The 21,957-nt window shown below is 39.5% G+C and overlaps 1 protein-coding gene across 2 annotated transcripts in view; it reads left to right on the top strand.

Annotated features, from left to right (window-relative positions):
• Positions 1–21,957, top strand: part of NAA25 (N-alpha-acetyltransferase 25, NatB auxiliary subunit) — an 81,032-nt gene that overhangs the window by 29,014 nt on the left and 30,061 nt on the right. For both annotated transcript variants that reach the window (XM_023241429.2, XM_045041264.1), the window contains exons 10-15: positions 1,078–1,247; positions 4,807–4,919; positions 12,459–12,666; positions 13,460–13,549; positions 18,850–19,030; positions 20,870–20,969. In XM_023241429.2, coding sequence (XP_023097197.1) covers positions 1,078–1,247; positions 4,807–4,919; positions 12,459–12,666; positions 13,460–13,549; positions 18,850–19,030; positions 20,870–20,969 — 862 coding nt within the window. The remainder of the gene's footprint in view (positions 1–1,077; positions 1,248–4,806; positions 4,920–12,458; positions 12,667–13,459; positions 13,550–18,849; positions 19,031–20,869; positions 20,970–21,957) is intronic.

Genomic DNA, 21,957 nt, shown 5'->3' with positions numbered 1-21,957 from the left:
TTTTTTTTATTGTAAAATAAATATGTTCATTGTAAAAATGTTAAACTAGTGCAGAAATATATGGTGTAGAAAGTGTTAGTTCCTGATTATCCTACTGTCCCAGAAATAACATTTTTTTTTACTTTTTTCCACTTTTATTGAGTTATAATTGATCCAGAGAGCGATCTCTCTCTCTCTGTCTCTCTCCCTCTGTCCTCTGTCTCTCTCTCTCTCTTTCTCTCTCTCTCTCTTCCTTTTTTTTTTTTTTTTTTTGAAGTGAGCTCTCTGTTCAGTGTGGGGCTTGAACTCATGACCCCAGCCAGGTGCCCCCAGAGATAACTCTTGATGGCAGTTTAGAGTTTTTTCTTCTAGATTTATTTCTGTCCGTATACTAACATAATTATTCCCATTATTTAACATAAAAACGCAACCATATTAGTGGTTTGCGACTTGGTATTTTCTCCCTTAAAATATATCTTGGGCATTTTTCCATTTTTGGTACATAGAGATCTGTTTCATTCTTTTTTAGTGACTTAAGAGAACTCCCATTTTAGAGATGTACTGTAATTCATTTAACGTGTCTCCTGTGGATGGACTGATGGACACTTGGATTGTTGCTGATTTCCTTTTTTTTTTTTTTTTGATATTACAGATAATACCATAATAAACATGAATGGAATCTTTTTGAAAAGTGAATACATAAGCAGGATTTAAGATGCTGATGAGCTTGTGCTTACTTTGTAATACTAACTAAATCATCTAAATTTTCTTAGCCTTCATTCAAGCAGTAAAGTAAAATTTACTTAGACTTTTTATTAGGTGATATTTGATATATATAAAGTGATCCCTTCTCTTTTTAAGAAAGAAGTATAGGTAGTTAGTCACTGTGTAGTAATCAGATGCCACAATTGGGAGTAATCATATCCTATGTTACCTGTCAGAATGTGCGCCTAGTTCTCTTTTGCCCCCATGTTATTTTATAATTATCAGAATGCTTTTTATTTTTTAATTTGTTTTTTGAAATCAATTTGGCTTCACTTTAAGTTTTGGGACAGACAGTAGAGGCACAAAATACCTTTTTCATGTGTTTACACCTAGCTCTTTAGAAGGAGAAGTCCATTATTCTGCAGAAGAAGCTGTGAAATTTATAGAAGATCGGATAACAGAAGAATCTAAAAGTTCCCGCCATCTCCGAGGACCACATCTTGCTAAACTGGAACTGATTAGACGTTTAAGACGTCAAGGTTTTAATGATGAGTACAAACTAGGTAAGAAACCCTAATATTATTTGGGAACTCTAGAGAAGATGCAGGGATGCCTTCCATACCCAAGTGCAGTATTCATTATGTGAGGTCTACGATGATGCCGTCATGTTTGGGAAGCAGACATCTTCATAACATGAAAATATTTACTAACAAATGGATTACTGATAAAATTAGTCCTCGATCACATCTTCAACTTGACTTAACATTAGCATCTCTCCCTATTCCACCAGAGTCTTTTTCAGGCATTCTTTTTGACCTGACATTAATGTCAAAATCAGTTTCAAAGTAACATAACCAGTTTTGTAAAAGTTTCAAGATTTCATGAAGAGGATGGAAAGTTTCTTGAAAATCTGCTCCAAGCGCTCAGAAAACCATTGACAAAACAACATCTGGTGGAGTTAGAGCAATTAACAGTTAAAGAGAAAATTTACAAGGACAATGACAAGATAGGAGAAAAAACATGATTTGGATAGTAAAGCATGAAGAAATGCCTTCAGGAAATTTGATGAAGTGCTTAGATGTTTATTTGAAAAGCCTTTTTTTTAAATGATTATTTATTTATTTTGAGAGAGAGCGCATTTGTGTGAGCATGAGGAGGGGCAAAGAGAGACAGGGAGAGAGAATCCCAAGCAGGCTCCGTGCTGTCACCGCAGAGCACATTGTGGGGCTCCATCTCCTGAAACGTGAGATTGTGACCCAAGCCGAACCTGAGTTAGACACTTAACCAACTGAGTCACCTGAGTCACCTGAAAAAAAAATTTTTTTTTTTATTTATATTTTTTTATTGAGAGAATGCACAAGTGGGGAAGGGACGGAGAGAGGGGGACAGAGGATCTGAAGCTGACAAGCAGAGAGCTTGATGCAGGGCTCCAACTGATAAACTGTGATGTCGTGACCTGTGCCGAAGTCGGATGCTTAACCAACTGAGCCACCCAGGCACCCTGAAAATGGTTCTTTTTTTTTAAATGCTTATTTATTTTTGATAGAGGGAACGCATGTGCACGTGAGAGGGGGTGGGGCAGAGAGAGAGGGGACACAGAATCCAAAGAAGGCTCCAGACTCTTAGCTGTCAGCACAGAACCCGATGTGGGGCTTGAACCCACGAACTGCGAGATCGTGACCTGAACCAAAGTTGGACGCTTAACTGACTGAGCCACCCAGGATCCCCGAGAAAGAGAATCTTAAGCAGGCTCCACATTCAGAGTGGAGCCTGACATAGGGCTTGATTCTATGACCTTGGGATCATGACCTGAGCTTTAGTCTAGAATCAGACGCTCAACCGACTGAGCTACCCAGGTGCACCTCTCACAACCAGTTTTGAATTCCATGTTGACTTCTTTAGGTCTACTTAAGGGACCTTAGTCTCTGTTATTTCCAGAAATGCAAACGAAAATTTTCATGTGACCCTCTGCAAAATGTTGAGATAGATTCCAAAGAATTGCTTTTTTTCCAAAGCTGGATAGAAAAGTTTGGATCTGCATTGACACTTGGCTGTATCCATCTCTTGTCTTTCTCTTCCCTCTCACCAGCCTTCATGTTAGAAATTTGTGACTTTTTAAAATTTATTTATTTATTTTTTGTGACAGAGAGAGAGTGAGAGAGTATGCACGTGCATGCGAGCCAGGGAGGAGCAGAGAGAGAGGGAGAGAGAATCCCAAGCAGGCTCCGTGTTGTCATTACAAAGTCTAATGTGGGGCTTGATTCCACAAACCGTGAAATCATTATGTCCTGAGCTGAAATCAGTTGGACACTCAACCAACTGAGCCACCCAGGTGCCCCAGAAATTTGTGACTTTGTCTAGTCTACCCAAAATTCTTTTTGAAGTAAACTCTACCTGCAACAGGGGGCTTGAACTCATGACCCTGAGATCAGGAGTTGCATGCTGTACCGACTGAGCCAGCCAGGGGCTTCTGCTCAAAATGTTTTTTAGCCAGACGAGTGAGTGATTCTTAGTGACTTGGATTATAGTCCTATGAGAATCTGATGAAAGCCATGGACTTCTGTTCCCAGAATTGTGAATAGGAACCAAGACCTAAAATCTTACCGAAATTCCAGGTTAAAATTTTATGTTTCTTATTTTAATTTTTTAAAAAAATGTTTATTTTGAGAGAGAGAGAGAGAGAACGCTAGCAGGGAAGGGGCAGAGAAGGGAAGAGAGAGAATCCCAAGCAGGCTCTGCACTGTCAGCTCAGAGCCTGAATTGGGGCTTGATCTTACAACCCTGGGATCATGACCTGAACTGAAATCAAGAGTCTGAAATCAAGAGTCAGATGGTTGGGGCACCTTGGTGGCTCAGTCCATTGAGTGACTTCGGCTCAGGTCATGATCTTGCAGTTTGTGAGTTCAAGCCCCACATCAGACTTGCTGCTGTCAGCCTGTCAGCACAGAGCCTGCTTTGGATCCTCTGTCACCGTCTCTCTGCCCCTCCCCCGCTGGTGCTCTCCCAAAAATAAGTAAATATTAAAAAAGGAAAAAAAGTTGGATGCTGACTTAACCAACAGAGCCACCCAGGTGCCCCCAAAATCTCTGCTGCTTAAATCTAGTTCAGTTTGAGAGTATCTTACTATTATTATTATTATTATTATTATTATTTTAATGTTTATGTACTTTTGAAACAGAGTGCCAGCAGGTAGGGAAAGAGAGAGGGGGGGGAAGGAGGATCTGAAGCAGGCTCTGTACTGACAGCAGTGAGCCTGATGTGGGGCTTGAACTCAGAAACTGTGAGATCATGACTTGAGCTGAAGTCGGATGCTCAACTGACGGAGCCACCCAGGTGCCCCTATTATTTTGTTTTTAATGTGAGGAAAAATAAAAGGAACTGGTAGCTTTCTGCAGATCCAGGTTTAAATTTTCCATAGTGAATGATCTTGTTGGAGTTACTGGCTTGTGACTCTCCCCATTTATTTTCTCTCCGTTGGTGTGCCTGTTAAACATTCCCTTCCACTTAGTTAACATTTATTTAATACTTGGTAAGTATTTCAGGAACTGTGGAAAGAAACTTGCTTGTTTAATGTTTGTTTATAAACTTAAGTCTTTGGGGCGCCTGGGTGGCTCAGTCGGTTAAGCGGCCGACTTCGGCTCAGGTCATGATCTCGTGGTCCGTGAGTTCGAGCCCCATGTTGGGCTCTGTGCTGACTGTTCAGAGCCTGGAGCCTGTTTCAGATTCTGTGTCTCCCTCTCTCTCTGACCCTCCCCCGTTCATGCTCTGTCTCTCTCTGTCTCAAAAATAAATAAACGTTAAAAAAAATTAAAAAAAAATAAACTTAAGTCTTTAAACTTTAATGAAAACTTTTTAGCTATTTAAACTTTAATTCAATGGAAAGCGTCATGTTTCCTACATGTAATAACATGTAAGCTGAGTTTGTAAGATTCAACTTCTTTTTAAAGTGTTTGTTGAGTTTTAAATGGGCAAGCCATCCTCCAGCCCTCACTGCCATTCTCATTCAAGCACTCAAGCAGAATTTTTATTTAATTAAAATAAATATTTTTCAAATCATACCTCTTAATATAAAAATTATTTCAGTCCTTGAGTTAATTTATTGATTTTTGTTTTCTCTCTTAGGTGATCCAGAAGAATTAATGTTCCAGTATTTTAAAAAGTTTGGGGATAAGCCTTGCTGTTTTACAGACCTCAAGGTGTTTGTTGACCTCTTGCCTGCTACACAGTGTACAAAAGTAAGTATACTTCAGAATCCTGTTGGGTGCTTGTATTGAGGGTAACAAGGGTAACTAACTGTATGTAAGTTGGTGGATGCTAGATATCAAGATAACTGCTCTAGCAAGCAGGGACTCTAGGTGCTATCAGATGAAGACATGATTTCTTGTTAAGCCACAAGGAGAATAAACCTCTGGAAGATAATTGGATTGTCTTTTTTGTTTTGTAGTGTGTGTGTATGTGTGTGTGTGTGTGTATGTGTGTTTTGAGATAATTGTAGATTTATACGTAGTTGTAAGAAATAATACAGAGATCTCTTTATACTCCTTCCCATTTTGCCCCAGTGGTAACATCTTGCATAACTGTAGTATAATAACTTAATTAGGAAATTGACATCGATACAATCCACTGACCTTTTTCAGATTTCACTGTGACATTTGTGTGTGTACGTGTGGTACCTTACATGTGTGTTTAGTGTGGTGTGTAGTGCAGTGGATTCGGTGACCTCCACTAGAGTCAGGATACAGAACAGCTTCACCACCAGATTCCGTGGCTGCCTTTTTTACCTGCAAACTTTTCCCTGCAGCTCTCTCTCCTGCTTTCACCCCCTCCCCTGGCAACCACAATAATGTTTTCTATTTCTGTAATTTTGTTATTTTGAGAATGTTATATAGCTGAATCTGAATCATGTTATATGTAACATTTTCAGATTGGCCCTTTTTCCTCTCAGCATAATTCTCTGGAGATTCATCCATGTTACATGTATTACTAGTTCAGTCTTTTGTATTGCTGAATAGTGTTCTGTGTTATGGATGTGCCACCATTTCTTTAACCTGTTGAAGGACATACAGTTTCCTGTTTTTGGCTGTTACAAATAGAGCTTCTGTGAACATTTGTGTGCAGGTTTTTTGTGTGAACTTAAGCCTTCATTTTTCTGAGGAAAATGACCAGTAGAGCAAGATAGCTGCATGTTTAGCCTTTTTTTTTTTTTTTTTTTTTTTTTTTAAGATATGACCAAACTTTTTCATGGTGACTGTACCATTTTAAATTCCTGTTAGCAGTGTATGAGTGATTCAGTTTCTCTGCGTCCTCATCAGCACTTAGTGTTGTCACTATTTTTTTATTTTAGCCATTCTCATAGGTGTGTAGTGATATTTTATAATGGTTTTAATGTGTATTTTCCTAATGGTTAGTGATGTTTAACACCTTTTCATGTGCTTATTTGCCATCTTTATATTCTCATTGAGATGTGTTTTTCTATCTTTTGCTTGTTTTCTAGTTGGTTTTTGTGTTTTTACTGTTGAGTTTTGAGAGTTTAGCTACTCTAGATACAAGTCCTTTGTCAGATATGTGGTTTCACGTTTTCTCCCAGTCTGTAGCTTGTCTTTTCGTCCTTTAACAGGATCCTTTGAAGAGCAAAATTTTATATTTCGATGAATTTATTTTGGAATACTTTTCGATTTACAGAAAACTCATTTGGATAGTGCAGAAAATTACACTACACCCTTCACCTACCTTGTTAACATCTTAAATTACCATGGTACACTTGTCAACAACTAAGAAACTGACATTGGTACATTACTATAACCTCTAGATTTTATCTAGATTTCTGCAGTTTTCGCATTAATATCCTTTTTCTGTTCTGCGATCTAATCTAGAGTACCACACTGTGGTTAGTTGTCATATACTGGGAGTTTTTGATGTGAATGAACCAATGTAAGATTGTTACATAATGAGATGGAGAACCTTGTCTTTAGACTCCTCATCCATGGCAACATTTATCCAGAGTATCCCTGGTAATGGGCAGCTGGAGCATTCTGTCAATTGGAAGAACAGTGTATGTAGAGTAGGAGAGAGCACCACGTAAAGAAATAGTGGCACGTATAAAGAAAGTCTGTGACTCTGGTCGGCTTTACTCATTAGTGCCTCTGTAATTAGTGAAGGTTGGAAGGCTTCCTATTGCAGGGGTGCCACCACCTGTTCTCTCAGAAAGCCTTCTGTCACCTCCCATAGTGGAGGTGACTAGACTATGTTTGGTGAGTCATGTCTTCAGTCCATCAGGTTTGATACTTGGCAGTCTTGAGGTGACACATCTAGGGCAGATGGAGCAGTGTTTTCCCAAACTGATAAGTAGCCAGTGGTCTGTATTTAGTTATGAAATGAGGCTCACCATTCTCTTTGATTTAGTAAAGCTATTCTTGGAGCACCATGTTACAGGGCTCAGGCCAAGCTTTAGAAGTTTCTGGATTAATTACAATTAATTACATTTACAATTGTAATTAATCCAGAAACTGGATCCTGGGTTGTAGGAGGACGTGAAAACGTATGAGAGAGAAATAGTTGAGTGGAAGAGAGAGGTTTGGTCTGATGAGGACAGAGTCCTTTTCTCATATTTGAAAAGCTCCCTTATAAAAAGCGGATGAGAATTGAGACCAGCAGGAAATTGTTACAGGGAACTTGGAATTTGGCCAGTGAAAAATAGATTTTTTTTTTAATAGAATTCTCTAAAAATGTAGTGTGTGAGTTTCATGGTACTGGTGGGATTTAAGCAGAATCTAGAACCACATGGGAGAACCACATGGGACAGGCCTTCAGTTAATGTTTGTTGCATGTAGTATGTATAAGTGCTAAGATTTGGAACAATTGATCTTAGTGTCCTTCCCATCTTGTAAGTTGAAGCACCAAATGATGGGACTGCATTAGAGGAAACCTTAAATGGCTTTCAGCTGAGATTCATAAAGTTTTGCTAACATAAATCTAGTACAAGGAGATCTACTCTGTTGGTTATGTTTGAAAATCTTAGGTCACCTCACGTGACCTCATATATTAATAATCTGTGGAGAGGAACCCTCTAGAAATGCTGGGATACTGTCAGTGATAGGTAGTCTTTGTTCTGTGAGACAAAGGATGTAAAGCTGTTGCAATGAATTTGTAATTCCACTTAAATTTTTCATTGAGGGGTAATTTTGCTGCCAAAACTTTTTAAATGTAGGATGACTTCAATAGCTAAAAATCCTGCTACTCAGCAGTGTATTTGTCAGAGGATTAAACGGTTTGAGTAAAGTTCAGGCTGAGAACTGTAGTCCCAATTAATTAGGAGCCAAATGCTTTTAAAGTAGGCCATTGAATCCAGTTATCTTGAAGTGGCTCAACCAGGGTGATGTTTTTATCTTTTGTTTTCTTTGCCTTGGAATTTTAAGCTAAACATATGATTCCAGTTTTTTTTTCAACGTTTTTTATTTATTTTTGGGACAGAGAGAGACAGAGCATGAACGGGGGAGGGGCAGAGAGAGAGGGAGACACAGAATCGGAAACAGGCTCCAGGCTCTGAGCCATCAGCCCAGAGCCCGACGCGGGGCTCGAACTCACGGACCGCGAGATCGTGACCTGGCTGAAGTCGGACGCTTAACCGACTGCGCCACCCAGGCGCCCCATGATTCCAGTTTTTAAAGAAGCTTTTTGTACAGTAGTAAAACTATACAGACTGAAATAAAGAATGAATGTATTCTTATATGACAAAACCTATTTGGAAGATTCTTTAAGCATTCCCTAAAGAAGGCATTAATAGTAAACATCACTAATATATAAAATGGTTTACAACAGTGGAACAGCTGGCAGTAGAAGCTATACAGGCATTTAATCAAAAGCATGGAGACCAGTGCTTTAGTTTCTTTGTTGCAAATGATTACCTGATCATAATAATTAAATTTCATACAATTGGAGATAAGTTGAAGCAAAATTGTTGCAGATGTGAAACTGCACAGCGTGGGGAGGGGGGTGGTTTATTTTACTTTAATTTTTATTTGTGTAAAAAATATTACATGTATAAAGTTAAAAAGCCAGGTAGTACTAGAAGGCTTTTGTTGAAAAACAGCAGTAGCTCTTTGCCACCTTCACCCTGGTTCTGGCACTCTACAGGCAAATCACTCAACTCCTGTTTCTTCTGTTATTTACCTCCGTATTTCTAAGTTACAGACTTGTCCAGGTATTCGTTTATTTTTATAGTTATAGTTTTCATCTGTTGGAGCCCCACCACTGAAGATGATCATCTCATTTACAACATCTCCCTTCTCTTCTTACATACTTTCTCCCCAGTTTAGTTCAGTCATTATTCAGAATTTATATTTTTATGACCGAAGGCTGAGCCACTTTGTATATGGAGATTACCTTTCTCAAACAACTTTCTTTCTCGGAGTTAAGATTGTTTTGTTTGATTCACCCCAGTCAATTGGACAGACCCATACAAGTATAAAACTCTGTTAGTTTAATACATGAGGTGGTAATATGTTCTGTTCTCCCCCAAACCTCCTCCATCCCCTGCCCCTCACCTCAGAAATACTTTATTTTTTTATTTTACTATTTTTTTTTAACATTTATTTATTTTTGAGAGACAGAGAGAGACGGAGTATGAGCAAGGGAGGGGCATAAAAAGAAGGAGACACAGAATCCGAAGTAGGCTCCAGGCTCTGAGCAAGCTGTCAGCACAGATCCCGACACGGGGCTCAAACCCACGTACCATGAGATCATGACCTGAGCCAAAGTCAGACGCTTAATTGACTAAGCCACCCAGGTGCCCCTTGAAATTCTTAAAAAAAATTTTTTTTCATGTTTTTTTATCTTTGTTTATTTTTTCGTGTTTGTTTATTTTGAGAGAGACAGACAGACAGAGCACCAGCAGGGGAGGGACAGAGAGGGAGGGAGGGAGAGAATCCTAGGCATACTCCGTGCTGTCAGTGCAGAGCCTGACTTGGAGCTCGATCTCGTGAACCATGAGATTGTGACCTGAGCTGAAATCAGCCAACTGAGACACCCAGGTGCCCCTAGAAATACTTTTCACGGAGCCTGTTTGCCATCATCTGTGTTTGGTGTCTCAAACATTTGGCAGGTGGCATTCTGGGATCTGGTTGGGAGCTGGGGGGTGGGGGCCGGGGTGCGCATCACCGAATAATGGAGTTTCACTTTGTCCTTGTTTCGTTTTTTTTTCTTTTCCCTTTCCTTTCCTTTCCTTTCCTTTCCTTTCCTTTCCTTTCCTTTCCTTTCCTTTCCTTTCCTTTCCTTTCCTTTCCTTGTATAGAGATTTTATCTTTTTATTTATTTAATTTTAATTCCAGTATAGTTTATATAGTGTTAAATTTGTTTCAGGTGTACAATATAATGATTCATCAATTCTTTACATTAATCAGTGTTTATCATAAGTGTACTTGTTATCCCCTTCACCTGTTTCACCCATTCCCCCTACCCGCCTTCCCTCTGGGAACCATCAGTTCTCTATAGTTAAGACTGTTTATTGGTTTGTCTCTTTTCTTCCCCTTTGTTCGTTTGTTTTGTTTCTTAAATTCCACATGAGTGAAATCAGGCAGTATTAGTCTTTCTCTGACTGACTTATTTCTCTTAGCATTGTACTCTCTGGCTCTATCCATGTAGTTGGAAATGGCAAGATTTCATTCTTTTTTGTGGCTCAGTAATCCCTTGTGTGTCAATGGACATTTGGGGTGCTTCCATAATTTAGCTATTGTAAGTAATGCTGTAATAAACATAGTAGTGCGTATATCCTTTTGAATTGGTGTTTTTGTATTTGGGTAGATACCCGGTAGTGCGATTCCTGGATCACATGATAGGTGAGGAGGTGGAGAATAAAGAACCCTTGTGCACTGTTGGTGAGAATGCAAGCTGGTGTAGCCACTGTGGAAAACTGTGTGGAGTTTCCTCAGACAATTAAAAATAGCACTTTATCCCCATTTCTAGCTATACCTGTTGTCTGTGAATCTATAGTGCCTCTGGTTCAGCTTCTCCTTGGGAGTATCCCTACAGGCATCTGCTGGGTTTAGGAAGTCAGTCTGTGAGCTAGGGAGCAGTCCGACTTCTTAGATGGAATTTAATTGTGCTTCCATTTCAGTCCCACCAACACTTGGGCTTTCTGGGGCCCTGAATTTCTGCCTTCTAAGGTTCTGTGTCAGGAATAGACTTGCTGCCCCTTGTGTGTGTTAGATTTCTGCCCTGTGCGTCGGTTAGCACTTGACACCTGCCCTTCTGCTGCTTTTTATCTTTGAAATCCTGTTAGTGTTTGTTTGCTGTCTGCTTTTCACATGTTCGTGATCCTTGTGGTTTGATGTTCTGTTGTCACCTTAATAGGATTTTGGCAGTGAGTAGTAAGCCCATGTTTAATAACGTGTAATGGGAATGATACATGTTTTTTTAATTCCAAATTTAAAGATTCAAACACATTAAAATTTTTTTTTAACGTTTATTTTTTGAGAGGCAGAGAGACAGAGTGTGAGCAGGGGAGAGGCAGAGAGAGAGGGAGTCACAGAATGTGAAGCAGGCTCCAGGCTCTGAACTGGTAGCACAGAGTCCAACATGGGGCTCGAACTCACGAACCGTGAGATCATGACTTGAGCTGAAGTCCGATGCTTAACCAGCTGAGTCACCCAGGTGTCCCTAGAATTAAAAACATTTTAATACAAGGTGTTACCATTGGGAGAAACTGGATGAGAAAGGTACATGGGATCTCTCTGTATTATTTCTTACAACTGCATGCGAATCCATAATTATGTCAAAATACAACAATTAAAAAGCAAGTTAAGGCCACTGATATGACATAACTATTCCTCTCAGTGTGTAACGTTTTCTTTAAGAATTTACTCGTATATCAATTTTGTTTTTGGTACTGTGCTCTTTACAGTTTCCTAATTAAACTTTTCATTGCCACACTATATAGTATGTTGATATGCTGTAATTTATGAAACCTTTTCACAATTCTTTTTTTTAATGTTTATTTTTTATTTTTGAGAGAGCAAGAGAGAGTGAGCAGGGGAGGGGCAGAGAGAGAGGGGGGACAGAGGATCTGAAGTGGACTCTGTGCTGACAACAGAGAGCCCAATGTGGGACTCGAACTGATGAACCATGAGATCATGACCTGAGCTGAGGTTGGACGCTCAACTGACTGAGCCAGCTGGGTGCCTCATTTTCACAATTCTTTTAATCTTTTAGTTAGTATAGTACCTGGTATTGACCAATACTTGTGGCCAGCAGTGAATGAGTGTGCCATTTTTATTGGCATTTTACCAGCATTATGTGCTGTTAGAAATTTTTTTTTTGTTTTAGGGGCATCTGGGTGGCTCAGTTGGTTAAGTGTCTGACTTCGGCTCGGGTCATGATCTCATGGTTCATGGGTTTAAGCCCCGCATTGGGCTCTGTGCTGATAGCTTGGAGCCTGGAGCCTGCTTCAGATTCTGTGTCTCCTCTCTCTCTCACTCTCTCTCTCTCTCTCTCTCTCTCTCCCTCTCCCTCTCTCTGTCTCTCTCTCTCTCTGCCCCTCCCCACTAGAACTCTGTCTCTCTCTCTCTCTCAAAAATAAATAAACATTAAAAGAAAAAAAGAAATTTTTTTTGTTTAATTTTGGTAGATAGAAAATGATCTACTAAAGGGGTTTTAATTTGTACTTTTTCCTTGATGTCTTTTTCTAGACCATTTCAACATTTGTTAATGTTTAATTTGTTAATGCCTACCAGAGACTAGTTCTGTTTTGAGATCTGTGCTCCTTTTTTTCTACTTTGCAGTTTATTAATCAATTACTTGGAGTTGTTCCTTTGTCGACACCAACAGAGGATAAGTTGGCACTGCCTGCCGACATCAGAGCTCTGCAGCAACATTTATGTGTGGTGCAGCTGACGAGGTTACTTGGCTTGTACCACACTCTGGATAAAAATCAGAAACAGAGTGTGGTCAGAGAATTGATGTTAAGGTACCAGCATGGACTGGAATTTGGTGAGCAGCCTTTCAAAGTGTGCAGTTGTTCCCTGATTTGCTAAGTTTTAGAAGACCTTTTTTTAAATCACCTGGAGCACCTTGTTGTAATGAGTTTGGCAAGGAGGATATTTTGTCAGGTGGGAAGACTGTCCTAAGGTAAAGCCTTTCTTAAGTTTGGAGTTTTAAGTGATTATAGTTGTCCATATTCTTCCTGATTGAGCTATCACATTGGGGCTCCTATGAATTACATGGAGTTTATGATAACTGTCACTTTTTCTGCTTTTATAGGCCTTAGTATTTTTAATACATAGACTGAAATTGCACTAAAGGAATGTTGTTAATTGTGAAGTAAAAATGTAGTTTAGAAATAGATGATCTTTAGATTGCTAGATACATGTGATAAAATATAAGTTATCTGACCAGATGACATCAGTATTTCTCTAACTGTATTCTAAATCATTAAGTGAAGTAATGAGCATACTATTACTTTAGTTTTACTGGCCCCTGGCTTCTGGTCTTTTCTTAACCTGAACCCTCCTTCCAAATCTTGCTTCTCTCCCTTTGGGGTCATTTCAGATACCACCTTTGTTCTGGAACGCTTTCTTCTGGTCCAGCTGAGTGTGGCCTTACCTTATTTTGAATCTTTTGATTCATGGCTTATGTTTTCTTCTGGTATTTATGCTAATCTTATTACTTTCATTTCCTCTCTTTATCTTACCTTTCCTGTCACTTTCCTGCTTTAAAAAACTCCTTTGGGGCAGTGATAGTTGCACAAATGTTAAAATACAAATATGGGATTTTTTCCCTACAGGGAAGTCCTGTTTGAAAACCGAATTGCAGTTTTCAGACTATTACTGTCTCCTTGCTGTCCATGTGCTTATTGATATATGGAGAGAAACAGGTAAGGAACAGTGATTTCAATTTAACTTTATGCTTTGTTTTTATTGATTATAAATCCTGAGACTAATTATGTAATCCAAGAATTTGATTTATGCTTTTAGGTTTTTCTTCTTTGACGTTGTCCAGGGTGCTTCTAAAAGAACCCATCCCCAGATATCCCTCTCTCTCTAATCAGGATGATCTTTTAAATCAATGCATATATGTTCTTATTTTTATTATTTTATTTATTAAAATGTTTATTTTGAGAGAGTCACAGCACGAGTGGGGGAGGGGCAGAGAGAGGGAAACCAGCAGAGAATCCAAGCAGGCTCCATGCTGGTCCAGGCAGGCTCCTGATGTGGGGCTCGAACTTAGGAAACGGTGAGATCATGTCCTGAGCCAAAATCAAGAGTCAGATGCTTAACCGACTGAACCTCCCAGTTGCCCGTTTTTATTTTAAAAATGTTTTAAATTGAAATATAATTGACACATTAATTTCAAGTGTACAACATAATGATTCAATAATTTTGTATATCATGCTATAAATGTAGCTACTGTGTGTCCCCATACAGCACTATTACAGTACCACTGCCTGTATTTTCTGTGCTGTGCCTTTCACCCTGTCCCTATTCGTTCCAGGACAGGAAGCCTGTACCTCCCACTCCCTCTTTTTGCCATCCCCCCCGACAACCACCAGTTCTGTGTATTTATGGGTCTGTTTATGCTTGGTTTGTTTTATGTTTTAGATTCCACATATAAGTGAAATCATATGGGATTTGTCTTCTCTGACTTATTTAGCATGATACGCTGTAGGTCCATCCATGTTGTTGTGAAATGGCAAGATCTCATTCCTTTCTATGGCTGAATAATATTCGTGTGTGTGTGTATGTGTGTGTGTACACCACATCTTCTTTATCCATTCATCTATTGACGGACACTTGGTTTGCTTCCATACCTTGTCTGTTGTAAATAATGCTGCAGTAAACATGGGGGTGCATATATCCTTTTGAATTGGTGTTTTCATTTTCTTTTGGTAATACCCAGTAGTGGAATTAATTGTGTGATATTTCTGATTATTTAAGGAACCTCCACACTGCTTTCCACAGTGGCTGCACCAACTTATATTCCCACCAACAGGGCACGAGGGGTCCTTTTTCTCCACATCCTTGCCAACACTTGTTATTTCTTGTCTGTCTTTTCTGTTTTTAAACATTTCTAAATATAGTGAATAATGACTGAAGTGCGTATTACAAAGTTACAGTAATTAAAATACAGAGAAACTGTTTCAGAGATAGATGTATAGGCCCATGGAATGGAATAGCCCTTTTTATTCACTTAAAAAATACATATGTAGGAGAATGCACTTTTTTTGGAATAGTTCTAATTAGCCTATTTAAGACAAAAATACAATCCATGCTGAAGGAGGCGTCATGTATCACTGAGCATGAAAAAGATGATTCATTTTTTTTTAGGGCTCACTCCTGACATTTTCTTTTATGAGCGGTTTTTTTGGGGAAAAACTTAGGTACTTATTGCATATTCACGAGAATAAACTGCACAAGAAACAAAAGGCCCAGGAGACAGCACTGTGCAATATAGATAAAACCCCTGCCCTCGGGGGTCGTTTCGTGGAGCACTTGATTTTGATTCCATCATCCTCCTGCTTAAAATCCTTCAGAGGTACCTGTTTTCCTGGGGATAAAGATCAACCTTTTTAGGGTAGTTTACAGTGCTCTTTACGATCTGGCCTCTGCGTATATCTCCAAATTCGTAGGTTACTTACAGCCTGTATCTACTGTGTTTTGTTGGTTGGTTGGTTTGTTTGCTACTATTAGTGAACACTGTGGTGCCTCTCTTTGAAATAACTTTCTTACTCTCTTCATCTAACTTTTACTCAAACAGTGCCTCTGACAAGCCTGTCTTGATTTTACCCCCATACCCATTGCGGATTTTATGCCCCTTCTGAACTTTTGTAGGACATTGTGTGTGCCTCTGTGCTAGCACTTCTTGCACTGTATTGCAGCAGAGATGGGGGTGAAATCCTTTTTATCAGACTTGTCATCCGAGGCTCAGAATTGTGAGTGTACATAGGGATGTAATAAAACATCATTAATGAACTGACCACTCAGTAATTTGGTCCCTACTCAGATAAGATACCTTTCCCCACTTACCCCTAGCATCCATTCTTGCTCGTAAGAGACTGTGGCTTTGCTAATCTCTTGTTTCTTTGAGCAGCGTGTCTGCCCATATAATAATAGCTAACGTTTGTTGATCATCAGGTACTTGAAAGTGTCTTATATGAATTAGCTCATTTAAACCTCATAATAATACTGTTAAGATTGTTGCAGTTTTATAGATGAGGGAAAGACAGGGCAGAGAGAAAGAAGTTAGGCAAATTTTCCATAATCATACAGTGTAAATACATTGGAAAATTGCCAATATAATAAAGATGCAAGGATTGTTGAAGGTGAAAATGATACTGAAGTGTTCCAATCAGACGCATAGTCATTGTCTAACGTGGATCTGGCAGAGATTAGAAATCTATGGAAATTTGGTGAGGATGTTGAAAGAGACTGATTTGAATGTGAAAGATTAAGAAGAACACTTGAATACATTGACGCTGTCAAATATTTTGCAGAAAAGCATTTCTTTATGATTCAGCAAAAGTGAAATGTGGAGTTAAGCATGTCATTTTTTCCCCTCCAGTTTTATTGATATGTGATTGGCATACTACTTTGTACTAGCTTAAGATATGTAATGTAATGATTTGATATGTCTACCATGAAATGATTATCACCGTAAATTTAGTGAACGTGGATCACCTCACAGTCACAGATTGTTTTTCTTTGGAATGAGAACTAATATCTTCTCGCTTAGCAGCTTTCAAGTATACAGTACAGAATTGTTAACTATAGTCACCATGCTGTACGTTATTATATCCCAGAACGTAATATCATTTTGTTACGTTACAACATTTAGTTAGAAAAATTTTGTCCTGGAGTACCTGGCTGGCTCAGTAGGAAGAGCATGTGACTCTTGATCTCGGGGTCATGACTTCAAGCCCCACAATGGGTGAAAAGATTTTTAAAAAAAAAAAAAAGAAGGAAAAATTTTGCCTTAAAACTCATCAATCCTTGATGCTCTTTTGATTTGGTGAAGAATTTGCATAAAGCTATAATTACAGCCTAAATTTGGCAAATAAAGTAAAAAACGTCTTTATGACATTTGATTTAATAGATGAGAATTAGGCCTTTTTTCCCCTATTTAAAATTTTGTTTCCATCTTAAGGAGATCTTTTTTTAAATGTTTTGCTTTTGGTTTTGGTTTTTGAGAGAGTGCAAGTGGGGAAGGTGTAGCAAGAGAGGGGGACGGGATCCGAAGCGGGCTCCACATTGACCGGCTGACAGCAGTGAGCCTGAACATAGGAACGGCAAGATCATGACCTGGGTGGCTCAGTAGGTTAACCATCTGGTTCTGGCTCCGGTCATGATCTTGCGGTTCTTGAGTTCAAGCCCTGCATCGGGCTCTGTGATGACATCTCTGCCCCTTCTCTACTCTCTGCCCCTTCTCTACTTGCTCTCTCTCTCTCTCTCTCTCTCTCTCAAAAATAAATATTTAAAATTTTTTGAAAAAAAAAATGATCATAACCTGAGCCTAAGTTGGATGCTCAACCTACTGAGCTACCCAGGTGCCCCAAGGAGATCTTTTTTTAATACTAGTTATCTTTGAATAACTGGAACTTCTTAAAATTATTTATTCCATTATAATTGTCCAGCCGTCTCTTCTACTCACTTCTGAGCTTCTTGAGGGCAGGAACTATCTGTGACCCTTAAATTTAGTGTTGCTCCAGAGTTTAGGTCAGTGAGTGTTAAATTCAATAAAATTATGATTGTGAAGATCATGTTGGAACATCAGAAAACACTTTAAAAGCAAAGAGCAGAACAGAAAATTGGGTGCAGGTTGTGATTACTACCATGTAAAGTAATTCCAGCCCAGAGGCAGTACACTAAGATCATAATGGTAGTTTGCATAGATTATAGGTGTGTATAGTTTGGTTAGGATTATGCATGATATTTATCTAAAGCTCCAATTGTCGATTATATCTTGTTTCTTCTCTTAAAAAAAAAAGCCTATAGGATATAATTTTAAAAGCTCAATTCATGGAGCTTTTACTTTAAATTTTTTTTAAGTTTTATTTTTTTATTTTAATTTTAGAAAGAGCACGAGTGGGAGAGAGAGGCGACGGGGGGGGGGGGTGGGAGAGAGAAAGAGAAAGAAAGAAAGAGAACAAAAATCTTAAGCAGGCTTCACGCTCAGCGTAGAGCTGGATGCAGGGCTCAATCCCACAACGGAGCGTCAAGAGTCTGACGCTCAACTGACTGAGCCACCCAGGCACCCCAAGTTTTAGTTTCAGTTTAGGTTTTTGCTGACTATAAAAATAGCTTATACAAATTTTGGAGAACAGTTTATTTTAATCTTCCATTTCCAGCTTCCAAAAGGCACTCTGATATTTTGGCATATTTCCTTCTCTCTCTCTGTATGTTTTACAGACTGAAGATCATTTCTTCACACTAATTTTAACTGTGTGTGTTTTACTGAACGTTAATAAGTATTTATCCTTAATACTAAAAACTCTTCATTAATGTCACATGGCTGCATGGTGTTTTCCATGTGTGGGTTTTACTATAACTTATTTCTTCGTCCCCCCATTATTAGTACAGTGAATATTTTTGTATATAAATCTTTATTTCATATTTTCTTTGGTACACAAAACAGAAGTTACTTGGTCTTTAAGACTCTTGATGCATGGAGCCTTTTGAAGGCCAAACCAAAAAAAAAAAAATGGTGTCATATTAGTCTGATTATTAGTGAACAGTTTTATTCAAGTGTCACTTGACATTCAAATAGTAGAGTTACATATGGAAGAAAAATGATGTGTAGTGAGAGCATCTGTCTGGAATCTTATAGAGAAAATCTTGTACCGAGAAGGTTGGTGGACTCTAGTTCTCCTTCAGTCTATCTCTTCTCAGCATCTAGGATTCTCTGAGATTCCATAACTTTCTTCATAAGACCTTGCAGCTTAATGTTGGCATCACTTTTGTAGATGCATGATTAAGAACTGTGAGATAACTGTTGAGAGACTCTATTCAGGGAAATTCCTGATTTTGCTTATAGGTATGTATCTAAAATTTGTTCTCAGATACCTAAACTCATTCTTTAAATAGCTAGGGGAGGTGATACATCAGTAAGTTTTGTCTTTTTGTGAGAAACCTCCCTTTGTTGTCAAGCACTGTGGATAATGCTGTTACCTTTTGATTCTAGGTGATGAGACTGCTGTGTGGCAGGCCCTGACTTTGCTGGAAGAGGGATTAATCCACAGCCCTTCCAACGCTCAATTCAAATTGCTGCTTGTTCGAATCTACTGTGTACTGGGTGCATTTGAACCAGTGGTGGATCTGTACTCCAGCCTTGATGCTAAGCATATCCAGCATGACACCATTGGGTTGGTAGTATATACTCTGAATACCGAGCAGCCAGCTACACTCTGGTGGGGTCCTTCTACATGGAACTTGGACTTTTAGAGTTTAGCAGCAGAGTTGTTTCTGTTATTAAGCTTTTTAGATTAAGTAATCCCCCATTATATGGCCTATTGCAAAGCAGAAAGATTTTTATATCTTCCAGCATTTTGTGGTAATTTTAAAATTTGCACAGTTTAGAAAAGGCAAGAAAGTTTTCCCCAGAGATAGCAAACAACTATATACTTTGAACACTTTTTCTTAGCTCACGTTGTCTTGAAGTCTTGACTTCTGCTTTGCATTTGAGATTTCCACATGTACTTCATTTGTTGACCTCAGAGATTCTTTTTCTTTAATGAAGGGGTTTTTTTGTAAAAAAAAAATTTTTTTTACATTTATTCATTTTTGAGAGACAGGCAGAGTGCAAGCGAGGGTGGGGCAGAGAAAGAGAGACACAGAATCTGAAGCAGGCTCCAGGCTCTGAGCTGTCAGTATGGAGCCTGACACGGGGCTTGAACTCACAAACCGTGAGAGCACAACCTGAGCCGAAGTTGGACACCCAACCTACTGAGCCACCCAGGCGCCTGGTTTTTTTGTTTGTTTGTTTGTTTTAATGTTTGTTTATTTTTGAGAGAAAGGGTAGACAGAGTGTAATTGGGGGAGAGGCAGAGAGAGAGGGAAACACAGAATCTGAAGCAGGCTCCAGGTTCTGAGCTATCAGCACAGAGCCTGATGTGGGGCTCGAACCCACGAACCATGATATCATGACCTGAGCCGTAGTCGGACCCTTAACCGACCGAGCCACCCAGGTGTCCCTCGGTATTTTTTTTTAATGTTTATTTTTGAGAGACAGAAACAGAGCATGAGTTGGGGAGCGGCAGAGAGCAAGGGAGACCCAGAATCCAAAGCAGTCTCTAGGCTTTGAGCTGTCTGCATAGAACACAACATGGGGCTCAAACTCATGGACTGTGAGATGTGACCTGAGCCGAAGTCAGACACTTAACCAATAGAGCCACCCAGGTGCCCCTACCTTAGAGCTTCTTTGAATGTGTATTTTGATTATTCTTTGTGATGAATCAGGGGTATATTTTCTTTATCCCTTGTGTCCCATTAATCATCTGAGTATAAGAAAGCATGGCATAGAACTTTAGGTCTCCCACAAAACTGAATTGACTTTGCTCTTTAAAAAAAATGTTTTTTGGGGCGCCTGGGTGGCGCAGTCGGTTAAGCGTCCAACTTCAGCCAGGTCACGATCTCGCGGTCCGGGAGTTCGAGCCCCGCGTCAGGCTCTGGGCTGATGGCTCAGAGCCTGGAGCCTGTTTCCAATTCTGTGTCTCCCTGTCTCTCTGCCCCTCCCCCGTTCATGCTCTGTCTCTCTCTGTCCCCAAAATAAATAAACATTGAAAAAAAAAAAAATTAAAAAAAAAAAAGTTTTTTGGGGCGCCTGGGTGGCACAGTTGGTTAAGCGTCCAACTTCAGCCAGGTCACGATCTCGCGGTCCGTGAGTTCAAGCCCCGCGTCAGGCTCTGGGCTGATGGCTCAGAGCCTGGAGCCTGTTTCCGATTCTGTGTCTCCTTCTCTCTCTGCCCCTCCCCATTCATGCTCTGTCTCTCTCTGTCCCCCAAATAATAAATAAACATTGAAAAGAAAAAAAAATTAAAAAAAAATGTTTTTTGGTTCCATGAATTAGATAATTTATGTGGCAGGATGTTTTAACTTTTCTGTGTGCCTAGCTGTGTCTCTGCTATAGTAATTTGAAATACAGTGTTTGATACTAGAAGTGGGTAAGTATAACATGGTTTTTTTTTTCTTTCCTTCTGACCTAGCTATCTTTTGACCCGATATGCCGAGTCCCTAGGTCAGTATGCTGCTGCATCCCAATCCTGTAACTTCGCGCTCAGGTTTTTCCACTCCAACCAGAAAGATGTAAGTGAAAAATACTTTTTAAAAATATGACCTTGCCCGCTGAATGCACACGATTCAGAGAACATCTTCCCTCGTGTGGTGGGTACACATGTTGAAGTGTGCCATGCATACTTGCCAGTGCCCTTAGGCCATAGCATACTCGCCATGGCTGTTAGGTAGAGGTAAAGAGTTCTTTGTGGTTGCTAGAATGGGTGTGTTTAATAGAATCCATGCAAAGGTGCAATTAAAACTAGGTGTTAACAGACTACAAAGTGGTATTCTTCCTAGATTTGTCTTTTAATTTCTCTCTTTTTTTAACATTTATTTATTTATTTTGAGAGGGAGAGAGAGAGAATCCCAAGCAGACTCCGTGCTATCAGTGCAGTGCCCAACGTGGGGCCCTAACCCACGGACCTGTGAGATCGTGACCTGAGCTGAAATCAAGAGTCAGACACTCAGCCGACTGCACCACCCAGGGCGCCTGTCTTTTAATTTCCTTTAAAAAAAAAAAAAAATTATTTCATGTATTTATTTTATTTTACTTTTTATTTTTTTAAAAGACTGCATCCTTTTTTTAAAAAGATTTTTAAAAATATTTACTTGAGAGAGAAAGAAAAAGAGCACAAGTTGGGGAGGGGCAGAGAGAGAGGGGGACAGAGGATCTGAAGCAGACTCTGTGCTGACAGCAGAGAGCCTGATGCAGGGCTCTAACTCGTGAACCATGAGATCATGACCTGAGCCAATGTTGGATGCTTAACCTACTGAGCCACCCAGACGCCCCTTATTATTTTATTTTTCGAAGTTTATTTATTTATTTTGAGAGACAGAGCGAGCAGGGGAGGGACCGAGAGAGAGGATCCCAAGCAGGCTCTATGCTCAGCGTGGAGCCTGATGCAGGGCTTGATCTTTCAACCGGGAGATCATGACTTGAACTGAAATCAAGAGTTGTATGCTTAACTGACTGAGCCACCCAAGCACCCTGTCTATGAAATTTTTTCTAAGGGTGTAA

The sequence above is a fragment of the Felis catus genome, chromosome D3, assembly GCF_018350175.1.
Source record: "Felis catus isolate Fca126 chromosome D3, F.catus_Fca126_mat1.0, whole genome shotgun sequence".
NCBI classification, from domain to species: Eukaryota; Metazoa; Chordata; class Mammalia; order Carnivora; family Felidae; genus Felis; species Felis catus.
Note: the sequence above shows the minus strand (reverse complement) of the source record. Positions and strands in the feature narration are given on the sequence as shown.